This window comes from Anabrus simplex, chromosome 7, assembly GCF_040414725.1.
Source record: "Anabrus simplex isolate iqAnaSimp1 chromosome 7, ASM4041472v1, whole genome shotgun sequence".
NCBI classification, from domain to species: domain Eukaryota; kingdom Metazoa; phylum Arthropoda; class Insecta; order Orthoptera; family Tettigoniidae; genus Anabrus; species Anabrus simplex.
The window spans coordinates 50210328-50230179 of NC_090271.1; the positions used below are offsets into that span (position 1 = coordinate 50210328).

At 37.7% G+C, this 19852-nt stretch overlaps 1 protein-coding gene across 2 annotated transcripts in view; it reads left to right on the forward strand.

Moving 5' to 3' along the window:
- The window catches only part of LOC136877228 (probable ATP-dependent RNA helicase DHX35), a 253925-nt gene that overhangs the window by 167853 nt on the left and 66220 nt on the right, over positions 1-19852 (forward strand). For both annotated transcript variants that reach the window (XM_067151082.2, XM_067151083.2), the window contains exons 7-8: positions 3607-3768; positions 7966-8112. In XM_067151082.2, the coding sequence (XP_067007183.1) occupies positions 3607-3768; positions 7966-8112 (309 nt within the window). The remainder of the gene's footprint in view (positions 1-3606; positions 3769-7965; positions 8113-19852) is intronic.

A 19852-nucleotide genomic window follows, 5' to 3' on the forward strand; every position in this document is an offset into this window, starting at 1 on the left:
CTTTGCTAGTATTTTTGGTAGCCGACTTCAAATTATTGTGGAATGCAGTAATAATATACTCGGTTCATACCATATTCTATTCTGATGAGGATTTTTCTTCTGGGGTCCAAAATGCACCCCACTTGGCAATCTATGAAATTCGTTTTCATGAACTATTTTTTGGTACCCTGTGGTAATATTGTTGCAGGTAAGTTGGTAGTACTGATTCATCGGCTTGAATTCACTGCATTGAACTTGTAACTGTTAGTATAGTTGACAACAGTGGACCGTATAACACTTACTGATGATGAAATAGAAGCATATCTTTGTTAATATGATGACTCTTCTTCAGAAGAAGATTGTATTGAAGAAGTAGATGAAGAAAGCGACACCCTCAGTGTAATGATGTAGATGTTGATTCCCATAGGGAACCTAAAATATTTGTCCTGAATGAGTAAATTTATAATACCAATATAATGGTCCGTTATTGGACATATAAATTTTCCAGCTAACTGACGAGCCTAACTTAGCACACGAGGGCGACCATTATATTGGTACCCTCAGTGTAACCGATAATAATTCTAGTGATAAGAGTGATGATGAGGATATATTCCTTCCTCACGGTCGATTTACATGCTCAAAGAAAGCACCACGTGCTTCAAGACGACCTGCTGCTAATGTACTGAACTCTCCACCTGGTCTAACCAGAAAATCGCACAATATTGAGTCGATACAAGATTGTTGCTTTCTCTAAATAACAGACGATGTAGTAGATGAAATAGTTTTGCGTACTAACGAAGAAGGTGAAAGGTTGGTCGATGAATGGAACAAAAATCACCCTTGTGAGAAAATAAATTTTGTTCCTACAGATAATGTCAAAATGAAAGCTTTTTGCAGAATATTGCTTGTGGCAGGAGCTTTTAGGGACAATTGCGAGGACATAGACGAAATGTGGACAACAGACGAAATGGTTAGATGGGATATTTACGCCGCAACAATGTCCAAGGCTAGATTCAAGCTTCTAGACGTCCTTATTCGCTTTGATGATAAATCTACAAGAGAAGAATGGAAGCGAGAAAACAAAGTGGCAGCTCTACAGGATGTGCATAATAAATTTGCTAGAAACTGTGTGGAGTGTTTTGAGCCTGGTGCTGATGAACAATTGATGTCATTTCGAGGAAGATGCCCTTTCAGAGTTTACATGAAATCAAAACCTGAAAGATACGGAATAAAAGTGTGGGTGTTCGCTGATGTGAAGTACCCTTACACTGTAAACTTTCAGGTGTATCTGGGGAAAGTTCATTCACAATCTGAGAAAGGGCAAGGAAAAAGAGTTGTTCTTGATTTGGTTCATCACATGTACGGAACAGGGCATGGCATAACAGTAGAAAATTTCTTCACAGACTTTGATCTGGCACAGGAGCTTCCCCAGCATAACCTGACTTTTACAGGAACAATGAGACAGAACAAGAAAGACATACCCATGGAGCTGGTCAATAACAGAATGCCAGTGAAATCTTCCCTGTTTGCATTTACTGACTCTAGTTTTGTATGTACCTAAACCAAAGAAATGTGAGAGTCTTCTGTCAACACAACACCATGATGCCACAATACTAGAGAACCATGCAAAAAGAATTTCTGAAATCAATGCTCACTATAACAAAATAAAGGGTGGAGTACTGTTGACCAGATGGTACAAAGGTACACATGTTAATGTATTGATGAAGTTAAACTAAACATATTGCAAGCTGAACAAGTAAAAATGAGAAAAACACACAGTACAAGCAAACACCGACATACTATTGGTACATTTCAGAAGATGGCCAATCCGTCTTTTTATCAGTATACTGGATACAGCAGCTCTGAACGTATATATTGTATTCATGTTTGCTAAATCTGATTGGATGAGTGGAAGAAATGACCAAAGATGATATTTTTTGATTGAGCTCTCTAAACATGTCGTGAAGCCACCTATGGAATGACGCATCATTGAAAATCCAAGTCTCCATACCCATATTATAAGGGCTGCTGCAACATTTGGGGTAAAACGGCAACGGCAGATGGAGCTAAGTGAGCCAACTGGGAGAAAATGCAGGAGATGCACATCTTGTCTGAGACCCAAGGATAGAAATTCTGATTTCACGTACTCAGCATGCCACAAGTGGGTCTGCAAAGAACATGCAAGGAAAACGGACAGCTTCAAGTGTGAGAACTGCTGAAAATGAGGACTGAAATGAAATGTGGTGGGTAACAATATTCTGAAATATAAATGTAAAAATGTAAAATAGAAAGTTTGTTTCAAGTGTTTCAAATGAGAACTGAACAGAAATGTACCAATAGCTAGTCGGTGTTTGCTTGTACTGTGTGTTTTTCTGATTTTTTTTTTTCTTTTTTTTTACTTGTTCAACTTGCAATACATTTTGTTTAACTTCATCAGTACATTAAATGTGGCTGTAGAATTGATTTTTTTTGGGGGGGAGGGAGGGGGGTATTTATGAAGTGTACTGATTTTAAAATGCATGTATAATTAAATATAACTTTGAGTCCATATTGTACCCCACTTGGCACTCGACGGGTATGAAAATGCTTGGCCCTCAAAGGGTTAACCAAAACATCTAGTGGCTGCTATTATGATCACAACTGTGTTGAAATGAGACATTTCATTTTTCACTGACTTTGTAAAATGGGGTAAAACGGCAACAGCAGATGGCGCTAAGTGAGCCAACTGGGAGAAAATGTGGGAGAGCACATCTTGTCTGAGACCCAAGGATAGAATTCAAGAACAAGCGTAGCTTGTTTACAAAGTAAAACTTCAAGGTGTCGATTCTGTACAATTTGCAGCCACAGTTTCATAAAATCAGCTGACATCTACCTTTTTTTTTTTGTGCGTTTTTACGACAGTGCCAACAAGGAGATTGCACTTTGGTGTAGTATGTATAAGATTTAAGAATGTCGGATGGTACCATCTGCTACAACCACCAACATTATTAAGATACAGTTTGGTTTCTATGCATCTGCCCTTTTAATTAATATACTAGATGCACTCCACCTATGCACTGTCATTCTTGCAATATATCAAAAAATACTGATGTTTGGTCCCCACTTCCCATTTGAGATGGGGGAAAATCATTCTTGTCAAAGTTTGATGTCAAAGTGATGAAATTCCATTACCGTACTTTGTCTGCATAATCATGTGCTAAATGTTGAGCCCTCATTGTTCATCGATTCCATGTCTTTGCATAAAATGAACAGCCGACTCCACGCTCACCTTAAATTGCACACTTGTGATGCCACTATTTTTTGCTGTGTTCTTCGCTTTCATTTGCAACAAATCGTACAACATCCACCACAGCTATATTTGGTGTTCAGCTGGGTGAAAAGGTTCCAACAGATGTTCAGGTAGTCATTAACAAAACGAGTGAGGAAGGTCGAGATGGTGATACAGTATTTTCAAAGAACATCGTATAACGACACACCATCTAGGCTGCTTTGCTGACTTTATTGAAGAAGAAGTCTTAATAACCTGGTTTCACACTTCATTATAATATGTTTAAGTATTCTGAATAAACTGGGCTATTGCTCCAACAAGCCACTAGCAATATGTACATTCTTAAAATCGTGTTTCAGAGCCTGTACCTGACTATATCAAAGCTGTAGTTGATACAGCAATGAGCATTCACTTGAAAGAGACACCTGGTGATATTCTGGCCTTTTTAACTGGTCACAAAGAAGTTGATCAGGCTGTCAGTTTACTCAAGGAGCACTCAGACCGAATCAAGGGAGACAAAAGTAAGTTTACACTTTGGTTCTGCTACTTTCATATACTCTCTTTCCCTTTAATTGACATATCATAAGACTTATGATATATATAGTCTAGGATGAATTTACTATGTATTTATGGGACTTAGATTGTAATAATATAATGTTACTTGTATAGTGTTACTTCCAACTGCTATCAGGGAAAATATTCTAGAATGTTAGATTTTTGTCATAAGGAGGAATTTGTGCATGCCTATAAATCTACTGACATACGTATGTTTCTTTCAAGTATTCTTAAATACACAGTGATTGATCTAGTATTGATTCTTGCAAGACAACTGGGTATTAGAAAGGGAATAACATTTATTATGCAATCTCTGTGTGAACCGTCCAAATGACTTAACTGTCTGTAGACATTTAATTTAAAATTAGGACACTTCCACCTAATCAACACTTTTAAAATTGATGTAGAATTTTATTCTTTCTCATTTTTACAGTCATCTTATAGTAATCCATTAAGAAGGTCAACATGGGAAAGGAAAAAATCCTGTTTCAAATCAAACCTATTTCCGAAACCAATTATGAAATGTGGTTCATTTCCCAATTTCTAGCTGGCGCATTTGTCACATGATAAAAACAAAGAATTTTCTCGATAACATTCCACCTATGACTACATTCTGCAGCCACCTTTCAAACTAAGGGAACTAAAACAAAACTACGACATTTAGGCAGTTTATTGTATCTCAAATACTTGATATTTCAGAAAGTGTTTATTATAGATTTATACTTTATTCACTGATAGCATTATATTGAAAACAAGAGGCTACATTCACAAGAAGACTAAATTAGAGAGCGGATACATTTTTAATAGTTACCATTAAAGTTGGTGAAAGTTTGAGTGAAGAGTAAGACTCTTAAATCTGTATTTTAATGTGTTTTTGATAAAAGTTGTAGGACAAAAAACAAAAATTTTTACAGTGTGAAAAATTGGCATTTAAATGGTATTCCTAATTCAGAAAGACGAAACCTAGAGAGTTAGGATTGTAACTTTATAATACAGAGCTTTTATCATTTATGTAATTTGTAGTGATGCATAGTTTTTAAGGTTATTCACTGTAGCTGAGGATGGTCTTAGTAACTGGTACCGGTACTATTGTAAAAAAATAGAATAAAATTCTACATACATTTTAAAAGTGTTGATTTGATGGAAGTGTGCTTATTTAAAATTAAAGCTACTGAAACTGGGAAATCAACACGGGTATTATGAAAATCGTAAATTATATCTGTAGACATTCGTACTTTATCCTATTCAATTAGTAATCATACATGTCAGTATACTTCTGTGCCTACACATATTTCTCACTTCTAGAATTAGTAATTCTGGCCCTGCAGACTAGGGTTAGCATGCCTGCCTCTTTCCCAGAGGCCCAAGTTTGAATTGGCAGGTCAGGAATTTTTACCTGTAACTGAGGGCTGATTGGAGGTTCACTCAGCCTAGATTGCCAAAATGATTCATCACACTGACCACCATAATCATCATCATAATTTCTTCGCTCCTGCAAGCCAGATGCAGTTGTGTACGAGCCTCCTCCAGTTTGTCGTATCCATCCACAGATGTTGCTCAAACCATCTAGTTCACATCTCTAATTTCAAGGTCCTTCAATATCTATTTTTCCCAAATATCATGAGGTCTTCCTCTTGGTCTCTTCCCAGGAACATTGTGGTCAAAGTATGTTCGAGGAGTCCTGTGAGGGTCCATTCTTTTCATGTGACCATACCATTGCAATCTCTTCACTTCTAGAGTCTCCAGCAAGCTTCTTTCCAATCCAAGCTGTTGCCGGATATCCATATTTCTTCTTCTTCTTCTTCTTCTTCTTCTTCATTTAGGCCTTCGATGGACCACGTTGTTCTTAACTCTGGTGAGCTCTTTTCCTCTTAGCCCAGTATTCCTTCATTCTAGCGCTATGGATGTCTTTTCTTTCTTGAGTCCATTTCACTCCTACTACTACTACTCATATTAAATCATTGTAAAAGTACTTCACTTGTGCCATCACAGTTCTTCGCTGTTTCTATTTGTATGATCACACTTTCTTTTTCCAGCCCTGAAAATATTCTTTGTCATCCCTCGTGGTGTATGGAAGTGATTTTCAGCACAAATAAGAGCTCTTGCCATTGGTGGCAGGTTGGGGAAAGTTGCATGCGAATGGAAAAAGCCTTGATTTCCTAAACTTGACAGGGTTAATTGTACCCTTGGGAAGTAAGCTTTTAGCTTCTAGAAAGTGTAGTTTTTCTTGCTGGTTAACAGTGAGGATGCTGAATAAAAGCAACACCAGACATTTGTTACTTGCCAAGAACCGAATAGTGGTCTTTCACCTAGTATAGAACCGAATGTAGTCACTCAAGGAAAAAAAAAAAAAAAAAAAAAAGAGTGAGCACATGGTATTTTATAAGTTCCCTGCAGGTTCACTTTCTCAGAAACAATTGAACCTATAGATATAATGTTTGTTGTATCCACAGTGTTTATATCTACACTAGTACATGAAAAACCTACCTACAACCTGTTTTCCAGTCTTTGACCGGGTCAGGGATGAGATGAATGAAGCATATATAGGCTATTGGTACGATGGGGTCGTCAACACTAGTACATAAGCCTGTTTAATAAAGTTCCCTTTTTGGTTATATGTAGGATATCTAGATCCTTATCTATGGTGGAGAATGACTGATTATCATCTTTCATGTGTTCACTCATAGCAGAAAATCTTTTGTTTTTAGCTGCATTAACTTGTTCTTTGTAGTGGGTATGAAAGTTTCTCCCAGTTTGTCCAATATAGCTCGTATCACACTGGTTACACGTCAACTTGTAGACCCCTGATTGCAAATGTTTGTCGGATTTGTTAAGTGTGTTTGTCTTATAAAAAAGTTTAGAAGTTTAGAAAGTGTTGTTAGTTCTAAAGGCAACATTGAGGTTCTCTTTTTAACATGTTTGATATTTGGTATAGGTTATTGCTGTTGAAAGTGAAGGTGACAAAACCAGTATTCTCTTTTTGTTTTTCAAGTGTGGTGGTGGGTTTATTTTTTATCGTATTGAGAATTCTGTCAGCAAAATTACTGTTAAACCCATTAAGGTTTGCTAAAGTGTGGATAATGTTAATTTCCTTCTTATAAGCTTTCTTGGACATGGGAATGTTCAAGGCTCTGTATATCATACTATAAAAGGAGGCCTTTTTGTGGGAGCCAGGATGCAGTGAATCTTGTCTGATCATGTTGGCTGTCTGGGTGGATTTTCTGAAGATTTCAAATTTTAGATGGTTTATATGGTTGTCGCTTCTCCTAATTTTAAGATCTATAAAATTTAAAGATCTATCTGTTCAGATACAACTGTGAATTTTATGTAGGAGTCACAAGTATTTAGCCTATTAAGGATGGTTGTACTGTCACTGATACATTGATTAATAATGGTGAAAATGTCATTTACATATCTCGACCAGTGGAATATACCTGGTAAATTATTGAGTATCATGGTTTTTTCTAGATTGTCTATTACTTGTTTATTACCTGTAATACCATCTGGCGACAAACATGAGTACCATTTCATCAATTGAGCAATGGTCAATTGAATCCAAAGCTGTTGATGTTGTTAGAATAGTCATGGTCAGTCAAGTTTGTCTTCTGAGGAAGAAGGGCAAAATCTTTGCAGAATGTGAAGCTTCTCTGTAGCTTGTCTCTTTCAAACAGTGCATAGACCTGAAAGATATCATGTCTATTAATCTAGACCATAAAAGCATCAATTTAAACATAAAAATAATGTTATAAAAGGTATTACTGAAAGGACAGGTTGTGCTACAATAGCAATTTCTAGCCCAGTGAGGAAAGCAGCGTCAAACTAGCTCACTCCTCATCATGCCTTGTACGCCTCGTTATAGCACCACTATCAGTTTTGGTGGTTTTTCTACAGTCATATAACCTTTGGTGATGCTATTCGAGGATCCAACGTGCTGATTTTACAAGTTGTACCTTTTCCGTGCAAGACAGTGTTTCACACTTGTGATGCGAGTGTATTTAAATTGATGAAAAGTTTGGGAGACTGCAGTTGAAAAATGTCTGTACTTATGCAAAGTCTCATTTGTGAAAAAGATTTTTAAGTTTTTATTTTTGTATTTTAATGTAGTGACAATATATAATGATCTCTTCCAGTTTGGGTAAAGTCGTATGTGCATATGTTTTCAGTGAAAATGTTGGTCTTGCCTATGTACGGATCGCTTCCCAACTCTGAGCAATTGAAGGTGTTCCGATATACTCCACGAGGTCTACGGAAGATAGTGATAGCCACCAATATTGCTGAAACATCTATCACCATTCCTGGGATTGTGTATGGTAGGTTTTGAACAATTGATACTAGATTATGCTTAATATGTGGTTACATTATTATTATTATTATTGTTGTTGTTGTTATCATCATCACACAATATCCGAACCTGCGGTTCTTACGGTAGCAGCGGTAACACCAATTGATTGACTTGCCTTAGAGAGACAAGAGGTCTGGTGAACTCATGGGGAGCTCAGAAAGAAGTGTGCTAAGGAGCTAGCTTATAGGCAACAAATGGAACGATGGCAGCAAAGATGGGAGGAAGATCCTTGAGGAAAATGGACTAAGCCGCTGATACCATGTTTAGCTGATTGGGTTGCACAAGCTCATAGTGAGGTTAACTTTTATCTTATGCAGCTCTTGACGGGTCACGGATACTTCTGGAAATTTCTGCACAGAGTAGGTAGAGCGAGTGATTCGGTGTGTATTTATTGCAATGATGTTGACAATGTACTTCACACATTTTTTTGTATGTTATCATTGGTCAACACAGAGATGATGTTTAGAAACTGAGCAAGGAGAATTGCCGCAGAAACTATTGTGCAGGTGATGCTACAAAACCAAGAATCTTGGATCAGGTAGCAGTATATGTAGAAGGCATCCTGCATCAGGAAAAGAGGGATTTGAATGCTCACAAACGGCGCTAAAGGAAAAATAAAGGAAGAAGAAACCTGAGAAATTAGAAGCACAACACAATCCTGAAGTAATGCAGAGATGCCAACTATTACGAATTGTCCATAATTATTATGGATTTCACCTCACGATTACGGCATTACTGTCAAAGGTGAAATTATTACGGAAAAGTGACATAATAAAAAATTACGAAAAAAGGAAAGAAGGAAAAATGTCCAATCCCTCGTTGTTTCACTGCTTGTGAGTTGGCAACGATCCTTATTCAATAGTTACTGGATATTAGGCCCCTTTACTACAAGCATCATCATCATCAGACTTTTGCTACCCGTGAGCGTTGTGAAATTCATTGCTCTTCTCCACTGTAAAGCTTTACGTATTTTTTGTACATGTTACCGGACAGTAACTCTCACACAGGAGGCGTTTTCAATGTTGATGTAAATTATGAGGCAATTCGGGACTACATTAAGTACAGCTACACAGAAATCGCTTATGGTTCAGAAGAAAAAATGCCATCACCGGTGGGGAGGATGCTTCAAGAAAACGTACACTGAACAGTAGCTGATGGGTGCAAAACAAGCTCACCTACAAAGAATGTTTTATCACAAAACTGGTAATGTGCACATTTTATTGTGTAATATGATATACTTTAAATTAGATTACTGTCAGGAAGGGCAAAGGAAGTGTTACTATAGAGATTTGACTTAAAAAAATTCGTCGGGGGGGAGAGATTACTGATAACCAACTACAGAGGTTGGCACCTCTGAGTAAGTAAAACACTTCCAAGATTAAAATTATTGTGTCCACCTTTTCAATACAAATATATATTTTTAGTGATTAAATTCTACATGAATTAAAAACACCAGTTAGGGACATGTTTCGCGCTAGTTATGGGCATCTTCAGCCTAATACTAAATCTTAAGGTCAAGAATTAAAACTATAAACATCGGAACTTAATAGTAAACTTAACTTAATACTAAATACAATGGTCTTATGCTTTTTACATAGTTTACAATATGTACAGTATGTACAATATGTACATTAACTTTGCCAGAATTTACGAACAATGAATTAATTTATTTTATAATGACTAGACATCCAAATTGTAGATTGGATTGATCACAGCGTGAATTGGGGTTTCTCAAATTGTATTGACTAGAGATTTATCACAGCGTGAGTTGGGATTTCTTCAATTGTTATGGTCGCCTGAGTCGTAAGAATTGTTACAAAACTGGAACCTTGGTTAAAGTCGTTCATGTTAGGGTATGAATCAGTTTGAATATTCCTTTAGAAAGAAGCATGGTTATGTATTGAGGTTGAAGCATGTATGTTGGAAACTATTGTTGATCGGATAAAATTTTGGAATATTACGTCATTCTTGTTGATTAACTTCCCATTGGTGCATTGTTCAACTTTGGGAGGAATATGAGTTGTCTGTAACTGAATAAGGGAAAAACGGGAAATTAGAATGATGAATGTGGAACCCAATATGATAATAATTGCAGAGTGAGTGTTTATCACATGAACTTACTTGTCTTGTCGACGTTAGCTGGGACCAATTGTTCCGGTTGTGTCTGAACGACTAAGCTTGCTATTCCTAGTCTAGTATTGATGCTGTAACGGAGGGGTGGAGCGTGGAGGGGAAGGGGGAGTGAGTTTCAAATTGTGCATCCGTGTTGTTGCTTGAGAGGTCTTACTCGAATTGGATTGGGCGGGCCTGGCATTAGGCGTGGCTGTTGGAGCACATGCGTTCTGTGATTTAAAAATACTGAGAACTTTATTCTGACTTACGGCCTGGATTAACCTTGGAGTTGTCTCATATAACGGATTTTTGTTATCAATGACATCGTTAAGATTATTATTTTTATTATAAGTTTGTTCCAAATAAATGTACAAGTTCTCCGTTTCGTTCAATAATTTCCCTTTGCCTAGGCTTTTAACAATCGTCAACATACTTGGAACAAGTATTCAGCCATGAGCCAGCATATGACTGAAACAGGCCATAAGTTCACCTGAATAGAGAATGATTTCTTTAAATTTAAATTTAAATTTAAATGACTTCTTTAAATTGAAAAAAATTAAAGATAGTGTTAATTGTTTTATTCTTTGAACTGACATCACTGATGAAGGGAATGGATGATTTCCCGAAACATGTATGGTAAAATAAATAGTTTTCTATCATTATAAGGTGTATTGACAAGGCAGACTCAAGTAAAACTATTTTAAATAGTGCTGTAATAGATTCAGATAAGTCAATACAGGATCAAGCATAATACCTATTATGGTTAAGTTTATCAACAGTGATTCATCATCGCCGAGCCAAAACTACTGGACATAAAGGAATGAAATTTTGAGGATACATTATATTACATTGTAAGTGCTCACTAAGGGAGGATTTTTGGTTATTCTGTCGCTAAGCGGGTGAAAAGGGCGGGGGGTGAATTTTTAAAATGGTGTATCTGTTCTCAAAAACTTAACAGTTTAAAGACATAAAAGTTGGTATTTGGAATCTTCTTTAAAAATAAGGAAACACATACTTTTTTTCGGAAAATCCTCTTAAGGGGTGTGAAAAAAAGGTGAAAAAGAGGTTGAGTACCTTTTATCTTATATCTCAAAACTTGAAGATGTTACAGTCTTGAAAATTGGTATTTGAAATCATCTTTAAAAATAAAGAAACACAAATTTTTTTTTTTTTTGGAAAAATAATTTTAAGAGGTGGTACACAGGAGTCACTAAGGGGGTGAATTTTTAAAATGAGTATATCTACAATATATCTAAAAAATGTAACCTGTTACAGATATGAAAACTGGTATTTGGAATCTCCTGTAAAATTAAAGGAACATGCATAATTTGTTTTCTGAAAACGCACTTACGGGGAAATGTTAAGGGGGGTGAATTTTTAAAATAAGCAATCTATAGTATATCTCAAGAACTTAACATATTACAGACATGAAAATTGGTACTTTTAATCTTTTAAAAATAAAGTAACGTGTATTTTTTGTTTTTGGAAAAAATATTTAAGGGTGGGGGGCGAGGGGTAAACGACTGAAAGAGGGTTGAATTATTTTTATTAGGATGCTGGTATCTCCAAAACTGAAGATATTACAGACGTGAAAATTAGTATTTGGAATCTCCTTTAAAAATAAAGAAACACACTTTTTGTTTTCAGAAAAAAAACACTTAAGGCAGGTTAAAATGACTGAAAAAGTGGTTTAATTATTTTTATTAGGATCCTGGTATTCCAAAACTGAAGATATTACAGATGTCAAAATTGGTATTTGGAATCTCCTTCAAAAATAAACACGAATTTTTGTTTTCTGTTGATCAGCCAGTAATGGTGGTGTAAAAACTGCGTCTTTCACTTAACCCATACGAAGAAGTCGCAAGGGGTGAGGTCAGGAGAGCGAGGAGGCCATGACATGAGGGCGTGATCTTCATTCCCGATACGACCGATCCATCTTTCTGGAAGTCTGCTGTTCAGAAAGGCACGAACATCAACATGGAAATGAGGTGGAGCACCATCCTGTTGGCAGATGAAGTTCATGCTATCGGTCTCCAAATGTGGCATGAGCAAATTCTCCAGCATATCCAGATAGATGTGCCCTGTAATGGAGTTTTCAGTGAAGAAGAAGGGACCGTAAACTTTAAATTTCGAGATGGCACAGAAAACATTGAGCTTGGGAGAGTCACGAACGTGCTGCACACAGGTACAGGGTTTTTCAGTCCCCCAAATTCGTACATTGTGCCTGTTAACTTTACCACTTAGAGAAAATGTTGCCTCATCACAGAAGACAAGGTTGTCACAAAATTCATCATCTTCCATACGCTCCTGAAAATTTCTACAAAACTCAAAACGATTCACTTTGTCAGCCGGTGACAATGCTTGGAGCAGATGCAAACGGTAAGGGCGTATCTACAATCTTTTCTTTATGATTTTCCAAATGGTCGAATGAGGCATATTCATTTCCCTGCTCGCTCGACGAGTTGACTTTTGTGGGCTACGTTCAAAACTGCGTCCCATACACTCAACCGTTTCTTCAGGCACACCAGGCTGGCCTATTGATTTTCCCTTGCACAGATATCCCGTGGTTTTGAACTGTTGATACCATCGTTGAATGGAGTTGGCACTGGGTGTATCTTTCCGATACTTTGTTCTAAAGTTTCGTCGCATGGTTGTCACAGATTGGCTGGAATGAAATTCCAGAACAGCATATGCTTTTTCACTGTTAGTCGCCTTCTCTGCAACTCACAAATAGAATTAGGGAAGGTTCAACCTTTTCAATACAAAACGTGTTGTATAAGATGTTCACAACATATTATTTATTCTATTACTAGAACCGGTTTCGACGCTTATTGCGTCATCATCAGCTGCAAAAATCACAAATGGGCAAAGTACATATCACAAATATTGCATAAAAGAATCTTGCATGGCTAAATACAAATAGTGGACTGCTTTTCTCCTTAAAGGCTAGAAGAAATGAGTAAAATATGATGGTATGATGTGACACATAAAAGCGTGGTAGTTTGATGAGTGAGTATTGTGCATACATTTTTTTAAGTTTTTAACTTATAATTCTCTGCAACTGTTGGAGTAGAGGACGCATCATGTCTGCCGCATATTGCAACTGTTGCGCTCTCGTGGGCCTTGGGAGAAGCACAATGTATGGAGGGCTATTCAAACAGAACAAAACAAAACTTCGAGGGATACTTGCCTTACAACATCAAACACCATCACTATATCTCTAATAATATGGCTAGAAATAATTGACAGAACCACTGAAATCATTTGTAATTGGGTGAGGTCCTGATTGACACACCTCTGCCTAAATTCAGAGAATCTAACATGCATTCCACACGTACTGTACTTTGCATCAGCTTAATTAAAAAGCTGAAGTTTGAAATTTGAATTAATTTAGTAAGGCAGACAGGGGGAGGGATTTATCATGTGTGTATGATCGTTGAGGCTGTTTAGGTTGGTTCTTTTTACAGTGAGTATTTCTCTTTCCTCCTTTATATTTAAAATGCTTTACAAACATTGGAAGTCGAAGTAATACTAACAAGAACAAGTACTTCTCTGTTGTAACCATCCTTGTTTTTCTGCCACTTAGGTCTTGACACTGCTAATGCATTCAAAATATATTGCTTCTAACATTTCTACCATTTACAGTATCTTTCTACATTGAAAGCTGAAATTATTATTATCATCATCAGTTCATCATACCATGATTCAGACCAGGAAGGGGATGAAAATGTGAAAACATGATAGGTTGACGGATGATATATAGTACAACTAGGTTTACCTCAGATTGTGACAGAAGGCACAAGTAGTAATCAGAGTGTGTGAAACATGTACCTGTTACCTTGTATTAGGAAGATAGTGGGTTCGAGCCCCTCTGATGGGAGCCCTAAAAGTGGTTTCCTGTGTTTTCTCATTTTCACACGAGGCAAATACTGCGTCAGTATCTTAATTAAGGCCATGGTTGCTTCTTTCCTCTTCCTACCCCAGTTCTATCCTGATGTCACCGTAAGACCTCTCTGAATGGGCGAGTTGGCCGTGCGGTGAGGGGCGCGTAGCTGTGAGCTCGCATCTGGGAGATAGTGGGTTTGAATCCCACTATTGGCAACCCTGAAGATGGTTTTCCGTGGTTTCCCATTTCACACCAGGCAAATGCTGGGGCTGTACCTTAATTAAGGCCATGGCCGCTTCCTTCCCATTCCTAGACCTTTCCTGTCCCATCGTCGCCATGAGACCTATCTGTGTCGGTGCAACGTAAAGCAAAAGCAAATAGCAAATAAAAAAATAAAAAAAAGACCTCTCTGAGTTGGTGTGATGTAAAAGAAAAAAAAGAGAGAGAGAGAGAGAGAGAGAGAGAGAGAGAGAGAGAGAGAAGTACAGTAATCAGAGTGAACCCAAACACCAGGATTCTTTCACTTGTTGACATGTACAGCATTAAAAGTTGTTGATAAGTCCAAGTCTTTTAACAAAGATACAGAACCTTTCCACTTTAATTTTATTTGTAGTATTACAGTAATTCTCATGAGAAATTACTTTCAATTATTCTAACTGTTGCTAATCTAATGCGGTGATGTTACGTTTGAAATGTTCTTGTCATTTGCTTACCTGTGCTATTTAAGTTACCACTTTTCATTGCCTATTCAGTGTCTCATATTTACCTACTACCCCTGAAATCGTTTTGAATATATGAGATGGAATAAAGTGAATTACAATATCATCACCTGGCTTCTCACCAAGGTAGCCACTGTTCGAATCCCAGCCTGTGCATGTGGTAGTAATTAAGAAACGAGGACATATCCCTGTATTTCAGGTTCCACATAATGTCAGTAGACATAGGATATAAACTTCATGGTTTTGATCCATATTGAATTGTGATCACAATAATAATTATTAAATTAATGTCGTAATGGCCCACCTTTTCAATACTATAATATGCAATATTTTTGAATTACATTACTAAACTAGGGACTAGTTTCGGCCTTGGCTGGCTATCTTCAGCCTTAATGTAGTACATCTAATAAGTAAACAAATGTACGAACACACAATTGACATAAAAACAAACAAGCAATTTGCTGTGAAGCTGATAGATTATAATAAAAACTAATGTACAAAAGTACAATTGACATTCAAATCTGGGATGAACTACAGTGAAACTCTGTTAAGAAGTTTTTCAAGGGACTGCAAAAAAAAAACTTCTTAAGCAGGAAACTTCTTAAAAGGGGTAATACCCAAAAACTTATTCTGTACTTTGAAATACATGTGAAACACACAGCCAACAGATTTCCTTGTTTGTGAACAATACCGAAATAGGCCGATATAAGAACTGCTTACAGAAAGCCACAATATAAAAATTCGATTATCATGACAATATTTTTAGAGATAAAGTAAAATAATTGAACATACCATATTATAAATATATTTGATAAGAGAAGAGAACATATTAAGTTATATAAGAACGTTGCAAGGTTTGATTATTTTAGCAGGCAGAACCATGTCCTTCCACACTTCCCTTCCCTCCAAACTTACACTCTCTGCTTCGCAACAAATTGTTTTGTAAGCGAAAACCAAAAACCCCATGGCACTACAGCACTTGAAGGGCCTTGGCCTACCAAGCGACCGCTGCTCAGCCCGAAGGCCTGCAGATTACGAGGTGTCGTGTGGTCAGCACGACGAATCCTCTCGGCCGTTATTCTTGGCTTTCTAGACCGGGGCCGCTATCTCACCGTCAGATAGTTTCTCAATTCTAATCACGTAGGCTGAGTGGACTTCGAACCAGGTCCAGGTAAAAATCCCAGACCTGGCCGGGAATCGAACCCGGGGCCTCCGTGTAAGAGGCAGGCACGCTACCCCTACACCACGGGGCCGGCTCGATTTTTAAAGCGTTCCAGCCACCCGCTCGACGCGGTAAAAGGTACCCTTAATTTGCATGAGGCTTTCTCCTGCACAATAGTCCCACTGAAAGGTATGTTTAAACTTCGTTGCTATTTAAACCATATTAGCAGAACTTGTTCTATTTCATCGTACTTTTCAGATTTAACTTCCTTACAATTTGCTGAAGTATTCCCTGCAGAAGCAGAGATCTCTTCTTTCTTCGCTATAATAACGTTCAAAGTAGACGGCGGCATCCCCCAGCTCCTTTGCCAAAGCAACACGAGAAAGTGTAGATGACGCCACTTTCCTTATAATCTCCACTTTGTCTTTTATTGTTAGTGCCTTTCGCTTGATCTCTTTCCTCTGAGTTGCGCTCGTTTTCACTTTAAAAAAAAAAAAGCTTGTACGTTGATATTACAAGTACAACTAACTTCACCTACTCCTATTCATACTAATTACGACGCTACACTATGCTCGGCAATCCGTAGCTTAGGCTTACAAGAAGCAAAGACAAGACGTGTACTAGTTTGTTAGCATGTGCTTTCTATCTTCCTCACACCCCTGACACCTGCTTCAAGGATAACGGCAGCAAATGGGAAATCTAGCAACTTACTCTTAAGAGATTCTTAGAACCTAGGCCTAAATCGCCCCTGCATTCCTACTGGTTGTCACGGCAACGGGCGTAGTTTCTGGCTGTTTCACAAGTACCGCATGGCCAAGCCAGTATTGAGTTTATTTTCCCGCTTCAATCCTCTTCATGCTGTAGGTAATGAAGAAAAGAAACACAGGTTCGAAGTTGGTAGAAATTAGTGCATGGAAATATATCCGGTGTATTACGTGGGAGAGATAAAGGTGCAGTAGCAACGCTATAGCACATCTAAACGTAAACAGTTTCTTTCCCCGCGAGAATTTTATTTCATGTCTCCTCATCCTTGTGCTACGTTCTAATAATGCGATGTAATAATTACGAGTGACACGATAATACAATGTTTAGCTCGTATAAAGGTAAAATTAAAAATAACTTTCAATTTTATGCCAACACGTGGTATTGCAATGCCTGTATGTGCCTCCCTCAACACCCAGTTGGATATCAACATTCGTTCAACTTCGTAAACGATCGGGATCTTTCGGTCGGCTGTTTGGCGGCATGTGTATCAGCTGGCTGCTGGCAAATCGGCTGTTTCCTGCATAGAGTCGCGAAGTTGTTTTTATTCACCTCACTAATAATAGACACGGAAAATCTTATCAGTTTAGTTCAAAAACGTAATTTCCTCTACGGCAAGGCCCACAAGTATTATTGCAACAACGTAAGACAGAATGCCTGGAAGGAAATAAGCAAGGGAATGAAAAATCAGACAGGTTAGAATATTCAGTTTTGTGGTAGGTTAACAGTAATGTTGTGGGCAAATGCACTTTACGGTTTTTAATTAATGTTTAGGCCACCTCGATTAATGACTTCACCCTGTCGCGGCCCGCAAATTACTGCATTAAAGTTTTATCAAATCATTCATTGCGTACTTTATGTTTCTTACGTAGAATCCCGTTCGATTTTATTCCGCTAGATGGAACGGTGGAGTGGAAATTTTGACTGATAGGTTCGATTCGATTCCACAAGTCGAGAGTGAGCATCTGCTGTCCGTGTTGTCATAGCGTGACGTCATATGGCCGTGGCAGGCCCGCACATGTTCCGTGACACCAGACGCACACCGCGAGCGAGCGCACGTTCTAACACAGGGTGCAACTTGCGCGGAGACTGGAGGGTTCTAACCACGGGCTGCTTTGAGCGGACGTTTTCTATCTCAAGGGGCTCTAAAATCTGAACTGTTTAAGCGGGAAATATATTTACAACAGAACACTTTAAACGGGAAAAATATACATATGTCTTAATGCAACTGATCAAGGGACCAAGAATATCACACTTCTTAGGCGGGAAAACTTCTTATGCGGGAACTTCTTAACCGAGTTTCACTGTATGTGTAAAATTTGAAAAATAAATAAATTAGGCTCTAAATTCTTAGCATCTGGAGTATGCTCGTCATCCAGACTCTTCCTTGCATTAATATTCAAAGAATTTTTAGTTCCATCACTGCTAATCATTACAATTTCAATTGCAAAACAGGAACTGATAAATGTTGATTTTGTAGTCAGATCATCAATCACCAAATCTACTTGAGTGGTGTTAGCAGTATGCAAGCCACTGGATGCCACTATAATTAACCACCAGCTGACGCAGAACTGCTAGATGGTGTTTCCACATCAACCAACGTAAATAAAATGAAATGTTCCTGTAGTGCCATGCATCGGGCATTTGCTGTGAAGAATGTGATTCTGTAACTGTTATGCAGCAAAGATCCTGGCAACATCCATGTGGGTTGACATGGTCAAGTTTCCAGCTGCAACACGACATTGTTATCGGTTGACAATTTCATAACAGTTGCATTGACATCTAAACTGAAATCAACAGGAAAGCGAAGAACTGCTCGTACGCTTGAGAACATCCAGGCATTGAGGCAAGCATTACAGAATAGTCCTGAACATTCATCACCCAACACGCCGCTACTCTGCATTTTTCTGAACGGTCAGTTAGGAGAATCTTGCATATGGATTTAAAGTTCCACACCTACAAATTGGTGGCTGCGCAGAAGTTGAGTCCTTGTGATTGCAAAAGTCAAAGGGCTTTCTCAGTGAAAATGTCGTAAATGATGATGAGTGACGAGGCACATTTTCATCTCTCCGGTTATGTGAATAAGCAGAACTATCAATACTTTATTATGTATTTCGTATGGCGTATAGAGGGTACAGAGAAACTATATATATAAAATAAACACTTAAAACTATATACACTTAAAGTAGATAGAACAACAATTGGACAAAGGATCAGTGGATGGTAACATAACTTAAAATTTAATGTCCAGAGAATTTAGCCAATTCACTGCCTCTTGGGGGTCATCATTGCTTTACGTCCATAGGTGTAACCTTAAAGTGCCCTACATGTGACCCCCCGGGTGGTGCTAAGTAAGCAACAACATCAGCTGCTGGACCAAAAGAAATTTTCTTGCAGATATCCCAGCAAATAGAGGATACATCACAACCGTGATCATGAGTACAAACGGTTCTTCTCAGAACCAAACAACAACAGCCAGAAACAAGATGAAACAAGACTGTGGTGCCTAATGTATCTGTAGTTTATTAATGTTAATTGTAGGGTATATTACTGTTGTCTAGAGATATCAATTTTGTATTGGAATTACTTCCCAATAAAGCTGTAGGTTACAACAACTCTTTCTTTTAATAAATCAATCAATCATTCACTACTGATCTGCATTTAGGGCCGTCGCCCAGGTGGCAGGCAGGTTCCCTATCTGTTGTTTTCCTAGCCTTTTATTAAGGTCTGGTTTCTTGAACAAATGTTAAGTGTTAACTCTGCTGTTAAGGAGGCTTAACACATAATTTAACAAAATGGTCGTCTCATCAAGAATTGTTAACTCTAACAAATTGTTAATACTTGTGTTAAATTAACCTGGCAGCAGCCCTGTGTTAAACCTCTTAACAGCTAATAAAATTTCAAAATGGAGGCATGTAGAAGACATAAGTTTGAAGCTTTACTGCTGTATGAAGACTATTTATAAACTGAAGAAGGCAAAGGATGACCCATACTAAGAAATAACAACTTTTTAGAGTTGTCAGAAGAAATATTTCTAATTACCAAAGCCATAATGAACAAGATACTA